At 48.9% G+C, this 15,110-nt stretch overlaps 2 protein-coding genes and 1 long non-coding RNA gene across 4 annotated transcripts in view; 1 reads left to right on the forward strand and 2 right to left on the reverse strand.

Annotated features, from left to right (window-relative positions):
• The window catches only part of LOC310694616, a 197,782-nt gene that overhangs the window by 145,622 nt on the left and 37,050 nt on the right, over nucleotides 1-15,110 (reverse strand). The window lies entirely within an intron of this gene.
• On the forward strand, nucleotides 137-13,458 carry MRPL11 (mitochondrial ribosomal protein L11). Of its 2 annotated transcripts, none has more exons than XM_083476847.1 (6): nucleotides 137-295; nucleotides 2,278-2,426; nucleotides 10,325-10,420; nucleotides 10,817-10,910; nucleotides 11,605-11,764; nucleotides 13,089-13,458. In XM_083476847.1, exons 2-6 carry the CDS (start codon nucleotides 2,301-2,303, stop codon nucleotides 13,192-13,194), a joined length of 582 nt encoding a protein of 193 aa, XP_083332973.1. In that variant the 5' UTR covers nucleotides 137-295; nucleotides 2,278-2,300; the 3' UTR covers nucleotides 13,195-13,458. The 2 variants fall into 2 exon arrangements, with proteins under 2 accessions (XP_083332973.1, XP_083332974.1); XM_083476848.1 differs by having other exon boundaries at nucleotides 200-284.
• Nucleotides 2,962-6,573, reverse strand: LOC310694082 (transmembrane protein 121-like). The gene is made up of 2 exons (XM_083476846.1): nucleotides 6,340-6,573; nucleotides 2,962-5,400 (listed from the first exon to the last, which is right to left on the reverse strand). Exons 1-2 carry the CDS (start codon nucleotides 6,419-6,421, stop codon nucleotides 4,157-4,159), a joined length of 1,326 nt encoding a protein of 441 aa, XP_083332972.1. The 5' UTR covers nucleotides 6,422-6,573; the 3' UTR covers nucleotides 2,962-4,156.

Genomic DNA, 15,110 nt, shown 5'->3' on the forward strand with positions numbered 1-15,110 from the left:
TAAAGACCAACTAAGTTAGTTCTTTGTATGAGCTTTCGTGTGCATGCACACTTCTTCAGATACACTGATATTTTCTGCTCTGACACTTGCAAGTCGAGTTGTGCGCCTCTCTAATTTCTTAGCTCTGTGCTGAGGACTGCGGTTGCTATGGGGACGGACGCCATTTTGGGCAGCTTGGTGGCGAGGGAAGGGGGGGAAAGGAGAAGCGTTCCCAGAATTCAGCGCGCCTTTGACCTCCGTGACCCAAGATGGCTGCGCCCAGGGCCGCGGAGGAGACGCTTTGAGTGAGTGGAAGGTAAGAGGGGTCAGTGGCTAAAAAGATGCGGGGAGGTTGAACTTGGGGTGACCAACGGGGAGAGTGAGCCTGGAAGTTGCCTTAGACCGTTCGCCCATGTAGTCTAGCGTTGTCTGCACTGACTGGCAGCGGCTCTGCAGGGATTGGAGCTTCTGCACGCAGAGACTGTGCTTTGCCACTGAGCTATGGCGCTCCCCCCCAAGAGCAAATTTAGGGGTTTAAATAGACATGCAGCTGAAGCTGCCTCATACAAAGGCCACACCAGACTTTTAAAGCACTGTGACAGCCCTTTAAGAGTCATTGGAACTGGAGTCTTGTAAGGGTGCTGAGAGTTGTTGGAAGGCCTCTGTTCCCCTTGTAGGGCTACAATTGTCAGAGTTCCCTGGGAATAAGAATTGATGGTTAAATACTATATAGAAGGAGTGCATCCCCAGCTGCACTTTAGCCCATGTTTGTGAAGCAGAAGCTGGTTGTTGCTCTGGGTTAATAGCACCTTAATGCAAAGAGGCTACTTTTCTAAATGTGGTATCACTAGAATGATTTCTCACCCCTGACCTTCAGCCTTTCCCTTCCTGAAACTGAGCCAAGACCCCCACGTCCCATAATTCCTCCTAAAAAGTACCCTATTCCTTCAGCTATATTTTCAGAAAATATATCTAGCAGATTCTCAAAGCCCAGCTGCAGCTCTTGTCTCTCCTGATGTCCTCTTTGGGCTCCAGGAAGGGTCTCCTCGTGAGCCATGAGGACTCATGAGCCATCTCCTGCAATTTTCAGGTTAGAATGTCACAGGCTAGCCAGTTGCACATAAGTGGGGGGGGGGGACACACTCGTAGTCAGTGTTAGAAACTCAGGTGTATAAGCTGGGTGCCAAATGGCACCTTAAACCTAGGTTACGGTTGCCACAACAGAATGTCTGTTCGCCAGGGTGTTGGACTAGATGACTGCTGGGGTCCCTTCTAACACTGCGATTCCATGATCTCAATTCAATTGCTGTACTGTGGCTTGCTCTTGCAACAATTCACTTGTCCCAATATGCAAGAAGGAGAAACACACACAATGGAAATGGAAATAGAAATTAACTATGGATTAAGGCAGAGGTTTACAAACTGTGGTTGCCAACCTGGCACCCAGAAATCTCCGTGGAGTCGTAATTGGACCTGCACCAGTAGCAAAATGTGCCTGGCGCCTGGGGAATTTTGATCAATGCCCGTGGTTGGATTTCCAATGTAACAATAGGCTCCAATAGGCTCTGGCTCCACCTCCTGTCGGCCTGCTTTCTGCTTTCAGTCACAAGGGACACCAGCTACCCCAACTTGTCATTGCATTTCTTCCAGTTTGGGTTAAAGATTACTGATGCTTTAGAGCTGTGGTTCCCAACCCTTTTTTTGGTCATGCCCCACCTAAGCATCTCTAAAATCCTGATGCCCTCCCCACTGTGACATATAATTCTTGTTATTCAAAAAGTGAACTCCTGTTCACGTGTAGGAAGCTTAAAAGGCCATTCACTGTTAATAACTCATTCTTGATTTGCCCCCCTTAAAAATCAAATTGCCCCCCTGTGGTCCGTGTGCCCCACGTTGGGAACCACGGCTTTAGAGTATTGATTCTTATGTGCTGGTTTTTAGATACTTTGATTATTTCGTCTTTCCCCAGCTTGGAGTCTTCCAGATTCCTGTGGGTATAGGACGGTATACAAATTTAATAAATAATAAAAATAAATAATAACAATTCCCATCATTCCTGACCTTGGGTCATTCCTACTGGGGCTAATGGAAGTTGTAGTCCAAAACATTTGGAGGGCACCAGGTTGGGGAAGATTATCTTATCCTGAGTTGTATATAGTTTTAAGCCATTGTTACTTCTCCTTAGTTGTGATATTGATGTGCTTTTGGTTTTATATGTGGTTTTTTTGTAATCTGTCCAGAGATGACATTGTCTAGAAATCTTTTTAATAATATTAAATTTGACTTTTTCTAATTCAGATCTAGCCAGAACTTGAATTACGATGTCGAAGATATCCCGTGCTGCTTCTAAAGCAGTACAAAAGGTGGAGCCTGGAAATTTGATCCGGTCGATCATCCGAGCTGGGCAGGCTGTTCCTGGACCACCCTTAGGACCTATCCTTGGGCAGGTATGCATGGGAGAGGGTTAGGAGGAAGGGAGGTCTAGCAGAATTGAAGTGTGAGGCTAGATCACTAAGGGAGTTTCATTTGCAAGCGGGCCACAATTTGGGACATAAATTGGCTCCTTTTAAAAAACAATCGTTTTTGCTGTTTTCTTCTCTGCCTTTGATTAAAATCACTGGTATTGATCATAATGAAAATAATGAAGGTGTAGCTAACTGGCTGGAAGGTGGCAATTGAGTGCTTGGGCTTGGATCAACTGAGCAGTTATACTGTTTGGCTTGGAAACCCACTCCCTAGTCCTTCGATTGCATGAACTTGTTTGGATTCTTCTGAACCTTGTCCCCCCCCACCTCCCCCCCCCCCATCTGTACCATGGCAGTGAGGTATATATGTATATGCGCACAAAATTAGCAGCTAAGTCTTGAAACGCTGGGCAATGTGTTCTGGAGGCCCTGCTGTTAAACCCCAGATGTGTGTAGAAGTTGATTGCCCTTGTTCACTGGTAAGAGTGGGCAGGGGGGAAGAACACTCTTGACATGCTTAGAGGCACTCTCTTCTTTATTGCTTCACGTTCTGGAGCTGAACCCCCAGCTCAGATACAATCCTTATCCAATCGTAAGCAAAATAGAGTGAATCACAGCCATGTAGTTTGGTTAGTCATTTTGCTAAGCTGCTTTTCTTAGGATAAGGGACATGGAAGTGGTGATTTCCTTTAAGAAACTGTTTTGGCAATTTTGAGAATAGAAGATAGAAATGAAGCTGGCTGCAAGAGCGAAAAAACTTTCCCACTCCCTCGGCAGCAGGATTGTGTCTCCCAGACCTCCTTTGTAGTACGAAGAAGCACACGTTGTGAGATTTGATTTCTAAGGACACATGTGACAAAACTTAACTCTGCTGTTTCTGAGCTTATGGGGTGCAGATCAATTACTGTAACAAAATTAGGAACCCAAGACATAAGAGCAGGTCCTGGTTCTTCTGTGCCCATTATGCTCAGGTGACTGAAGGTGCCTCCAGATGTGGATGATTTAGCAGCAGCTGATCATTGCCATTCTGCTTTAACCCAGAACCTGAACAGTATCTAATTCCAGACTTCTGGAATCCAAACAAAATACTGTAGTCCGAGTGAGCAGTCCTTGTATCCCAGTCCCATATATTATGGAGGAGGCCATGGGGCCATGGTGTGTGTATTGGGTCGGGTGGAGGTTAAGTATTCCCACCCCACCATTAGCTGCACTCTCCTGCTGCAAAGGAGGGGAGTGGGGACTGATACAAAGGCAACAATATTTGGAGAGGGAGGAGCTAAAGTGACGGCAGTGATTCTTAGACAGGAGAGGCAGACCATAGAGAAGGACATTTCTCGAGCACAATCTGTACAGGGCATTATTGACCTGTCTAGGCTGCAACAGCTGGGTTATCTACACCTGAGAAAATAGTGTGTAGCATCCATTTTTATGTTTAAATGGGATTTTCTGAGCTGGGGTGGAGGGGAGGAAGTTGAATAGGGAAAACATGAGATGAGGGTGTTTTGGTTGTGTAGATGCCCTGCAAAAAGTGTGTCAATGAAGTGTGGCTTTCTCACAGCAAATGACCAGTGTAGAGGCAGCCTCCCCCTATGAAGGTTCTGTTGTTACACTCTTGCTGATACACCCAGTGCCCTTTTGGCCCTCTGTTCCCAGTGAGGGCACCCAAGAGAAAAGTGAGGCTGTTTCCCAGACAGCATCACAGAAAAGGTATCTCACAGTCCGCCCCAGACAGACTTGAGCTGTATGTGCTGACCTGTTCTGAGTCCTCTGGAAGTGGAGGGACCAGTGGCGGCTGGTGGCGCTCTTGGGGAAAGTTGAGTAGTGTGCCTGCAGTGCTCTGACTCTTGGCTTTTAAGGTGGCAGTGTCTGTGGAGCTGGTGACTGGTGGTTTGGACGCAGCAGTGGAACTGTTCTTCTGTAGCCTGCGGCTGTCTGTAGGAGACTTCAGCCATCGCTTGCTGTGGTTCACCTGGGCTGTGTCCGTAGGGCATGCCAGCCGTGGCCTGAGCACACTTGCAAATCCTGCCAGGTGTCAGGTGCCCATGGTGTGTTTCATCTGTGTTTCTACGGAGCTGCTCATCCATTGGCTGAGTATGTCCAAGGCCCCGGCTGCCTCGGATGTGGCTGTGGCCTGTTTCCCTTCTGCCCCGAGTGCTTCTGTGGTGCTGGAGGGCAGCGCAACACTTTAGCGCAATGGCCAAGAAGTTCTTCCCCATGAAGATGGAGGAGATGCGCTGGTCATGGCAGAGGAGCAACAGCCCTCCGCGGATGAAGATGGTGGCCACGTTGACGCTGGCCAGACTCAGGAGTGGGTAGAGGGCGCCAGGGCGAGGGCCCTGCACCCCCAGCTCATTTAGCGAGACGCAAGGGAGAATCAGCAGGAGGCCATAGCAGTAGAAGAAGGTCAGGCCCTCAGCCCACAGGGGGAGCACCCGCCGCTGCGGCTCCCACAGGCTGGCCTGAATCTCCAGCACATCCAGCAGGTCCAACACCACCCAAAAGAGGCGCCCGCGCAGTTCGTCTTTCTTCCGGAAGCTGGCGGAGGCCTGGGCCACCAGCTCAGTGGCTCCAAGGACCGTGTAAAGGGCAGGGATGCAGATGGAGAGCAGGAGGGTCAGGGTGCGCCGGGCCAGCGGGTCAGGTGCCCGCCCCTCGGTTGCGTAGTGCTGGTAGACGAAGTAGAGCTTGATCTCCAGCGCAAAGGCAAAAAGAAACCACAGCACCATGGCGTAGCCTCGCTGGGCCGGCCTCACCTCGCTGCCTACCCACATGGTCGCGTAGCGCAGCACAAGCAAAAAGAAGAGGTCCCCAGCCAGGGCAAGGGCGCCGACTCCCAGGCGCCGGGCCCCTGTGCTCTGCTCCACCAGGTAGACGTCCATCGCCCCCATGGTGCAGACGATGACCACAGCTGCCACGCAGGTGTGTGGGATGTTGGGGGCCTGCTGCTCCATGGTGCCTTTTTTGGGGGGGAGGGGAGAAAGAGGAGAGCATACAATGAAGGAAATTAAGAAGGAAGGTTGGGGAGGGGGGCATTTTCTGAGGATCTTGCTTTTCCATCTGAAAGGAGTGAGAAAGAGAGAGCTCTGGAACATTGGAAACTGTCTTGTAATGAGTCAGACCCTGTGATCCCATCTAGCTGGTACTGCGTGCACTGACTGGCAGTGGCATTCCAGCATTTCAGACAGGATTCTCTCCCAGCCCTGCTGGAGAAGCTGGGGATCAATCCTGGGACCTTTTGCATGCAAAGCAAACTGAGCTTCAACGCTTCCAAAACTATGCATTTGATCAAATAAATGGGGGGACGGGACTTGGTTGTGGCCTATTTTTAATTAATTAATTAAATTTCTATTTTATTTTTAATTTGCCCATCAGTAAATATTTCCTTGGTGGCATATAAGCAAAACAATGCTCAAAAAAAGGAAAAAGGAAAATAACACAGTTAAAAATGAACAGCAGTTTTGTTAACGATAGAGATAGCGTAAAAAAGCTCAAACTGAAAACACTATTAAAAAGCCTCTAGGTGAATAAAAAAAAGGTATTTGCAACCACTGAAAAGGCTATAGAGAAGAGGCAAATCTTCTAGGGATGTGTAGGGCAGCGCAACACTTTAGCGCAATGGCCAAGAAGTTCTTCCCCATGAAGATGGAGGAGATGCGCTGGTCATGGCAGAGGAGCAACAGCCCTCCGCGGATGAAGATGGTGGCCACATTGACGCTGGCCAGACTCAGGAGTGGGTAGAGCGCGCCAGGGTCATCAGGGCTTGCTGGGGCCTTCTGGCTTCAGTGTCGCGGTCAGGCTGGGGCTGTGGGTGGTTGCTGAAGCCTATTCACATGAGCTGCAAAGAACAGCAATGGGGGTAGGGGGCATATAAATAAAATTGCTTTGCTCCACTTACTTTGTGACTTGTGCCAGCCTGTAGAAAAGGTCACACTTGCTTCTGCACAGTTGAACTGCCTAGTTGGGGGTGCCTTCTTCATGCCCTGTCAGTATCCGTTATCGGAAGGCTGAAGCAACCGCCTTTGTCTTAAAACGCCAGATTGCTGATCCCATCTGATCACTGGAAACGCCATGACTGTGGACTTTGAAGCCGGGTTTGGGGGGGGGGGGACCTGCAAAGACCCATTGGTTTAAAACCAGACCTGAGACATTTGGGCTTTGAACCAGGAAGCCCCTCCTTCAAAACACGTCTGGACCATGAACTTCCTAGGCGGCCTTAGCGAAGCCCCTCTCAGTCTCCCCACTACCACCAGTCTGCAATATGAGGATAAGAATGCAGGCCTACTTTTCAGGGTTGTTGCAAGGATTGAATGCATACAGGCAATGTATGTAACACCCTTTGGGTATTCTTTAAAAAGCTATATAATATGTGCTGCCAACATTAATAGAGTCTGAGCTCGTGTCACTTGAGAGGGGGCCTTTTCGATTATGCCTCCCCCTGCTCCTCTGGAGGTCTCCCTGCAATCATTAACATCCTTACGCCATCAGGTAAAAACTTAACCTTTTCTCCTAGACATTTGATGGGTTTTGAAGATTTTGCTGTCTATTTATGGTATGCATTTTGCTGCTGTTTTATTGGTCTGTTTTATAGATTGTTGTAATTGCACTGTAATGCATTGTTCTTTTTTATTTTATGGTTAATGTATGTTATGCTCTTCAAGTTTTTGCAAGTGGCTTGGATAGTCTTTCTGTGGCAAGCGGCTGGTACGAATTCAGAAACAACAATAGAGTATTGTGGCATGTTAAACACTAACAAATTTATGATTGCACTAACTTTCATGGACTGTAGTTTGTGAAAACCTTTGCTGTAATAAATTTGTTGGGTCTCTTAAGGTGCCACAATACTTGTTGGTTTTGCTGCAACAGGCTGACACAGTCTCTTTGACTAGCATTAGGTACAACCTGTTAATTCTGCATTTGGGTAAAGGTGTGTTTTTCTTTAGTCCTGAATCTACTGCTAATCAATTTTACTGGATCATCCCAGGTTTTAATGTGAAACAGGCAAATTCCGCTCCACCAACTTTCTACTGCACATGAGTCACAGTTTTTAAAAAACCTCAGCTCACCTTTCTCTTAACCATCTCTTTTTTCAAACTAAAAAGCCTCAAATGTTGTAACATTTCCTCCTAGTGCAGTTGCTGTCCAGCTCCCTGATAATTTTTGTTGCCCTTGTTTTCTGCACCTTTCCCAGCTCTGCATTATCCCTTTTTGTTCCCCGTGTGGCTGCACCATGGATTTCTGTAAAGGCATTGCAGTGCAATCAATCTTACTTCCAGCCCTTTCCCTAATACAGTAATCACAGCCGTGGGACTTGCCTCTTTCAGTACTGGCATGAAGCATTATTTATGAATTAATATTGATAATGAACCCTTCCTTAACTTTATTGTCACTTGGATGCCCGCATGGAGATTTTGTGCTGAGCACATCCAACGGGCTTAGATTTGAACCAGCAGTCAATCTGGCTGAAGTTGCAATTAAGGAGAGGCTGCCCCTGCCCATGTGCAGAGTATGCATTTAGACATCTAGGACGAGAGTGGGGGAGCATTTCCAGGTCAGAGTGCATAGCATCCAGACAGCTTGAGCACCCTGCCCCCAACACCTGGCCCACAAATCTTCCCCACAGGGTTACAGCCACCACATAGATCATCACAGCACAGCAATGACTCAGTATGGACAGTTTTATGCTAACTCTGGACCAGCGCAGAAGTGGAGCAACAGAAGTAGATGCACAAAACTAAACCTCTCTGCAGTCAGACAAACATATCCACTACAACCCCAAGATCTTATTCTGGGTCAGTTCAGACACAGTTCCCTGTCCATTCCCCCCAACCCCCAGTAATCCCCACAAAACTGAGACATTCCTCCCTCCCACCCCTGAATTACCATACGAATCCTCAGCCTTCTTGGAAGGACAAGGTGCTGGGATTTGGGACCCCCTCTGCCTGCTCAACTTGCTCAGACCAAGGTTTTCAGGAGCAAGAAGGCTGTAGGAAGAGGCTTCAGAACAAGCAGGAGTGCAGAAGCCAAGGCCTGCGTGGAGGCACCATTTGCCCAGAGAGGAGAGAGAGAGAGAGAGCTGCTCTGTACATCCTCAGAGGCACTCTTTCTGCTGCTCATATATCCTCAGGTGCATACCAGACAGGACTGGGAGGGAATGGGGTCTTCCCCAGTTGTGAGTGAAATTCCCCCACCCAAGGAGTTGGGAACCACTTTGTGTACAGAGATAATAGGGAGGTATCCTGATTCTTGGATTTATTTGCTTTTTATTAGATGGGGGAGCCTTGTAGAAAGTGTGCATGTGCGTCTGTTTCTGTGTGTCTGTTTGTGCATTATGCCGGAGGGATCTCCGTCCTCTAGATTGGGGGTGTCGAGGGGAGGGACCTACGTATTTGCCGGACAAGTGCATGGGAGCTGTGTGTGTGTCTGCTTGACTCTGTCCCTGTTCAGCCATCCTGTTTTTGCCGCTGGGAGGGAGGGTGGGCTGTTGAGTCCTTGCCGTTCACATCCTCCCCCTCCCCCTCCTCAGCTCTACAGTTGCTCCTTGTGCCAAAGGAAACGCACACAGGATATCCTGGTTCGGCCCCCTCCCCACTGCTCGCGGGCGGGGGTGGGGGATCTCTGGCGCATCCTCCCCTCCTCCCTTCTTCCAATACCTGCAGGGATCCAGCAGCGTGTGCTTCTACCTACCTCTCCTGATGTGCTCAGAGCAAGGCAGAGACAGGGTGAGGCGGTCTGTTCTCCCTCAAGGAGGAGGAGGAGGAGGAGGATCCCTGTGTGTGCGTCTCCCCACCCCCAGCCTGCTCTTGGACGGAGGATTTAAACACACACGTACACACAAAACTCCCTCGTTTCGCCATCGCCGTCATTCAGTTTCTCTTGCCCATTCAAAGGGCCATGGCTGTGGGACTGTTTCCAAGTGGCTTTCATTTGAGCCTTCATTCAAGCCTGGCACAATTGAAGTAACCGTCGAGGGGCGGGGAGTTCCTCTGAGCATATGCTGAGTGCCTCTTCGGTCCCAGGGGCAGGTGATTCACTCAGCCGCAGGTCTGGGTGTGCTCAGCACCCGGGCAGGAGGAAACCACTTGAGAAAAAGCCCCCTCGCCCCTCCAACTTTGCCACCTTGAGTGGGATAGATGTGTAAGAAATGACTCTGTCCATCCAGGATTAAAGGAGGCAGCTGGTTCCAAACCAGAAGGGTTAATTAACATCCAAGCAGCTTGAGACTCAGCACCACTCTTTAGAAATAGACTGCTGTGCTGCACCTCTTTTCTGGAGCAGCAACTAGCCTGCTGTAGAGTGGTGAAATTTGCATTCCCTCCCCCTCCACTCTCTTTTCCCTCTGAGCCTGCCCACTATTGGCCACATGGTCCCTTGGGCTGAACAAGGGATTCCTCCACCATCATCACCCCCACTGTTACCTCCCCCGCCAAGCTTAGACAGGGCAGCTATAGGAGAGTTTGCCCCTTCTGGGGAAAGGCTTGGGAGCTGAGTCCTGAAATCCTTCTAGCACCCAGAAAAGGGAAGATTGGGTAGAGACACAATAGCAGGCTTCAAATAGCTGAAGGGCTGTCACTCACAAGATGGGACAGACTTGATTCTGGCCCAGACAGCAGGATTAGAAGCAATGGAGGGGCGGGAATGCCAGGGAGCAGATTTCAGCTGCTTGTGATACATGCTGTTCAGTAGTGGAACAGGCCACCTGGGGTTGTGGTGGGCACTTACTTTCCAGGAGGCAATTCAGCTGACAGCGGATCGCCTTCTCCCAGGAATGCTGTGGTTGCATCCTGAATTCTTCCAGATCCTGCAAAGTGTTGGACTAGCTACCCTCTGAATTTCCTTCTAAATCTCACTTTGTGTGATTGCTGTCTCTTATCCCCCTCCAGAGAGGCATCTCCATTGGGCAATTCTGCAAGGATTTCAATGAACGCACAAAGGACATCAAGGAAGGGATCCCTCTGCCCACACGCATCATTGTACGGGTGAGAAGAACATAATTTACCTATTTATTTAGAGGCAGGGCTGGAAACATCTTGCAGGCAGATGTCTGTCTTGAACCTTGAGTGCCCTGGCCCTAGAGTTCAGATACGTCTGTGTGCAGCTTGCTCTGGAGGATCCCAGGTCGTGTGCCAACCACTTTTGACGTCTTACACGGAGCCAGATCCTTGGCCCATGTTGTATACAGTGACTGGTGGTAGCTCTCCTGAGACATGTGCTGTACCACTGAGTTACTGATAATAATGGATGTGGTAGTCTAGAACATCTGGAGGGCCCCACGCCTGGTTTGCACCTCATTTTTGTGTTTGCGCCTTTGCCAGAGATCTCTGAGGCATGGCTGACTTAACTCTCTTCGCTTTTCCCTGTACTCCTTTTTGCAGCCTGACCGATCGTATGAGCTTCAGATAAACAAGCCAACAGCCACGTATTTTCTGCTGTCAGCAGCTGGCATAGAAAAGGGAGCAACAAATCCTGGTGAGAGACACAACCAGGGAGGGAAGCTGCTGGGTAGGGTGAGGGTCCAGAGGCAAAGCGCTGGGAGAGAATGGCAGAAAGGAGCCACCTGGGCACCAGAGCTGGGGGGGGGGGGGCGGGGACACGGGACCAGCAGCCCTGCGTCCCGGCACTGTTGTCACCAGTGGCTTCTGGGTTGGGATTGGTTTTCCCACCTGTTTGTCAAGGCTCAAATCACTTAAGTACAGTGGAACCTTGCTTCCCGAATGGCTTAGTTGCCAAACAAATCGGCTCTCTTAACGCCGCAAACCCAGAAGTGAGTGTTCCGGTTTGCAGGTGTTTTTCGGACACTCCTTCAGCCAATTGGAAGCCATGCCTTGGTTTTCGAACGGTTTTGGGAGTCTTCTAGTGCTCTGCAGGATGTTTTTTCCATTTGTTGTTTTTGCTGTGACAGTCTAGCACAGCCTCTGGAGTTACCACTAAGTACATGCCCCACATTAGAACAGGTTCAAAATTGTGTTGGGGGAGGCATAAGCCTTGGAGTTTGAATATTTTGAGTTCAAATGAATTTTCCCCCCTCATGTGCATGATAACGCACATGGCTAAAAATGTTGGGAGTTTTGAGGTGTGCTGGGATTTCCTCCTCTTGGGCTTTGGTAGCAAACCTCCAATTGGCTCTTCCTGGCTTTAAGACCCTCTCTATGCTGTGCTGCAGGGCATGAGGTGGCAGGAATGGTGACCTTGAAGCACTTGTATGAAATCGCCCTGGTGAAGTCTCAGGACCCGAACTTCGTGCTCCGCGACACGCCACTCGAGAAGGTCGTCCTGTCACTCATGGGGACTGCCCGGTCGCTGGGCATTAAGGTGGTGAAAGAGTAAGTGACTGGTGCCCATGGGAATCAGTGGCTGAAGAGCACAAACCTTGGGAAGAATCCACGAGGCAGCGGACAAGCAGACTCTGGTTGCAGTTTGCATACAACGATAAACCAGGCTTCTCAGTTTATTGAATGAGCAGGGGGCTGGTCCATGTTATCTTCCCAGTTTTCTCCACCCTTGGGGCAGGCAGGAGTGGGAAACTGGGAAGCCTCAGCTTCCTGTTCTGCCCAAAAGAGGGGCCATAGTTTCTTGCTTCCTTAACAGCTTGGGATCAGTTTACTTAAGGGATCTCCCCACCACCCCAGTTGGATCACTTTGATCTGCAGAACTTGCAATTTGACTAAAGCCACACCATCCCAGTCCACATTTGCAGGGATTTGACCCTTTCGTGTGGCAGCACATTTGCTGTGGAACTCTGTGCCTATTGACATTAGGCGGTTGCACTCACTATATTGTTTTGTCGTTGCTCTGTTTATAATTCACCTTTTCTCCAAGGACGTGGTACTCATACTCCCAGTTTTATCCCCACAACAACCCTGTGAGGTAGGACGGCTGCTGCAAACGTCTTCCAGCAAGCCCACCCAGGCATTTTGCTTAGCTACCTCTATTTGTTTCAAAAGGTTTTATTGATTTCATCTGTGTTTTGGTGACAATGGTTTTGTGCCTATTTATTTTTCGATTCGTTTGTGGATTTCGGCCCCTTTTGAGCTACAGTGGGAGAGCTCTCTGATCGATTGGTTGACCAATCTTCTAAACAAATAGCAAGCCAACAACAAATGGTGGCTTCAGATGGGCTGGTGCGTATTCAGAAAGTATGGATCACGGTCATGTGTTAATGTAGCCTCTGCTTCCTGGCCTGGTTTTTTTTGGGGGGGGGTTAGGTGGTGGTGGGAAGAGAGAATATTGGGGGGAGGGGGACAATAACTGAAATTTGGTGACCTGAGGAGGTGACCCTCGATGCCATCGTAAGGAGAGGCTGTTGGTGGGAACCAGGATACAACAGACAGCCAAAGTAACTTGCCAGGTTGGAAGGAGTTTCCTGGCAGGTGAGTCACTGTTGCTTGCCCAGGAGGGACAAGGCAGCAGAGAGGTGGACATTGCACTGACCTCCCTGCTGCTTCACCCTTCTTCCTCCCTGTAAGCAACAGTGACCTTCTTCCCAGAAATCTGGTCGAGCAGCCCTGCCCCACCTGGTGAGCTCCACCTGAGCAGCAAACCCTGTGAAGCAGCAGAGAAAGGTGTGGGGCAGAACTGGAAATGGGGCAGATAGGCTTGGCGTGAAGCAAGGAGGTGCAATTCTCTTTCCTCTTCCCTCTCCTCCAGACTCGATGCAGAGGAATACGCTGCTTTCCTGAAAGAGCGCGAAGAGTTATTGGCAGCTCAGGCCGAAGCAAAAGAAGCTGAACTGGCAGCCGCAAAGAAGAAATGAGCACCAGCTCCCTCCATTTGGGCACACTGAGATTCAGATCCCCAGAGTGCTTGGAGTGCGAATGGCGCCGGCTTCACTTGTCCCGTCTGCTGTGAGCTGGGAGCTAAGTCTGCCCAGTGACTGGTCTGGTGATGCCTTGCTGAAGAAGACAGGGAGGAAGGCGAGAGGTCCATGGCTTCTGGTCAGGGCTGGCCTGACACTGGAACTCCCACTGTAATTATTGCCAGTCCCTTTTCAATAAATGATTTCTTTTTAAAAAAATAATCTCACAATTTTCCTCTGTATCTTCGAATGTCTGTGCTGTGTTATCTTTCCGATCTCTGAATCTTTTAAAAAGTTATTTAACAAGACCTATTTCCTGCTTAATCACCAAAAACATACACACTCATTAAAAATAATGAGTAAATACACACTCATTAAAAATAATGAATCTAGGTTCATTTGAAAAACACAAATAAACTTGGAAGATGGAAGGAAACAAGTTGACCTAAAATTTATCAAGAAATGAATCGGAGCAAAAGTCTAAAACAAATATACATAATAAAATAAAATCACATGCTAAAGTTAAAAATCTCGGCGGGCTTGCCTACACAAAATAGTTTTTAGCAGGTGTTGAAAACAATATAGCAAAGGTGCCTTCCTAATATCAGTTGGCAGGGAGTTCCAGAGAGCAGGTGCTGTCATAGTGAGGAGCTGATTCCTTGCAGATGGGGAACAAACATTACATGGCACTTGCAGAAGCACCAGTTCCACAGGTTGAGATGGTTACGTGGACACATATAACTTGTCATTCAAAGAAGGAGTAATACATCAAACATTAAAAAACTTCCCTGAACAGGGCTGCTTTCAGGTGTCTTCTAAAAGTCATATAGTTGTTTATTTCCTTGACATCTGATGGGAGGGCATTCCACAGGGTGGGCGCCACTACCGAGAAAGCCCTCTTCCTGGTTCCTTATAACCTCACTTTTCGCAATGAGGGAACCGCCAGAAGCCCCTCGGAGCTGAACCATCACCCCCCAGCTGAACAATAGAGATGGAGACGCTTCTTCATGTGTACTGGGCCATTTAGGGCTTTAAAGGTCAGCACCAACATTTTGAATTGTGCTTGGAAACTTTAAGGCTTCTTCCCAAACAAAAGTTATCCTCTCCCCATGGCTGCTCCCCATGGTTTTAAAGGGATTCTCCTAACACTGTTATAATGAAATTGCTATATAGAGTATCCAGCAGGTGTCAGGGCTGAGCCGTACCTCATCTATTTAGAGCCCTTTCAATTCACCCATGCCAGCATCCCTCTCACTTCATTCAGGCCTCTGTGGTGCTTTGTGGAAACTACCGCAAATCTCAGCACCTCTCCTATTAAAAATAATAATAATGAACAGTGCATTTTTTTATAGGCTTCTGCCCCAGCCTCCCCCAATAGGGTGCCATCCTGCAACAGCCACACACATTCCTGTTGTTTTGCATCCAGGAATGATGGGCTGCATCTCCCTTGCTGGTACCCAGAATTTCCATAGCAACGAGTGATACTGCTCAGGGCACCACCTTTGTGCTACTAGGGCTGCTTGGGTGGCAGAGGATTGCATCAGAGGGGAAGGAGGGTGTCCGGAAAGAGAGGTGTAGGCATCATTGCTTGGGGCAGCGGATCAAATTGGGGGCTTTCTTGGGGAAATGCGGAGAGGGTGCCATTCACAGGACCCCAACCTCCTGAAATGGAAGACGCTTTGAGCAAAAAGCCTGCCGTCTTGCAGAGATCCCCTCTTTCAACTCCCCCTGCATGTTAGCCAATGCACTACAAATGATTTCCCCAACAGATGATGGCAATATACCACCAAGCTCAGCCACATGGGGGATATACAAGTTGACCACTGACTCTCAGAATCACACACCCCATCTTCAAAGGCTTTTTGGTTTCTTGT

This window comes from Podarcis liolepis (assembly GCF_965112155.1).
Source record: "Podarcis liolepis genome assembly, chromosome: 15".
Classification (NCBI taxonomy): Eukaryota; Metazoa; Chordata; class Lepidosauria; order Squamata; family Lacertidae; genus Podarcis; species Podarcis liolepis.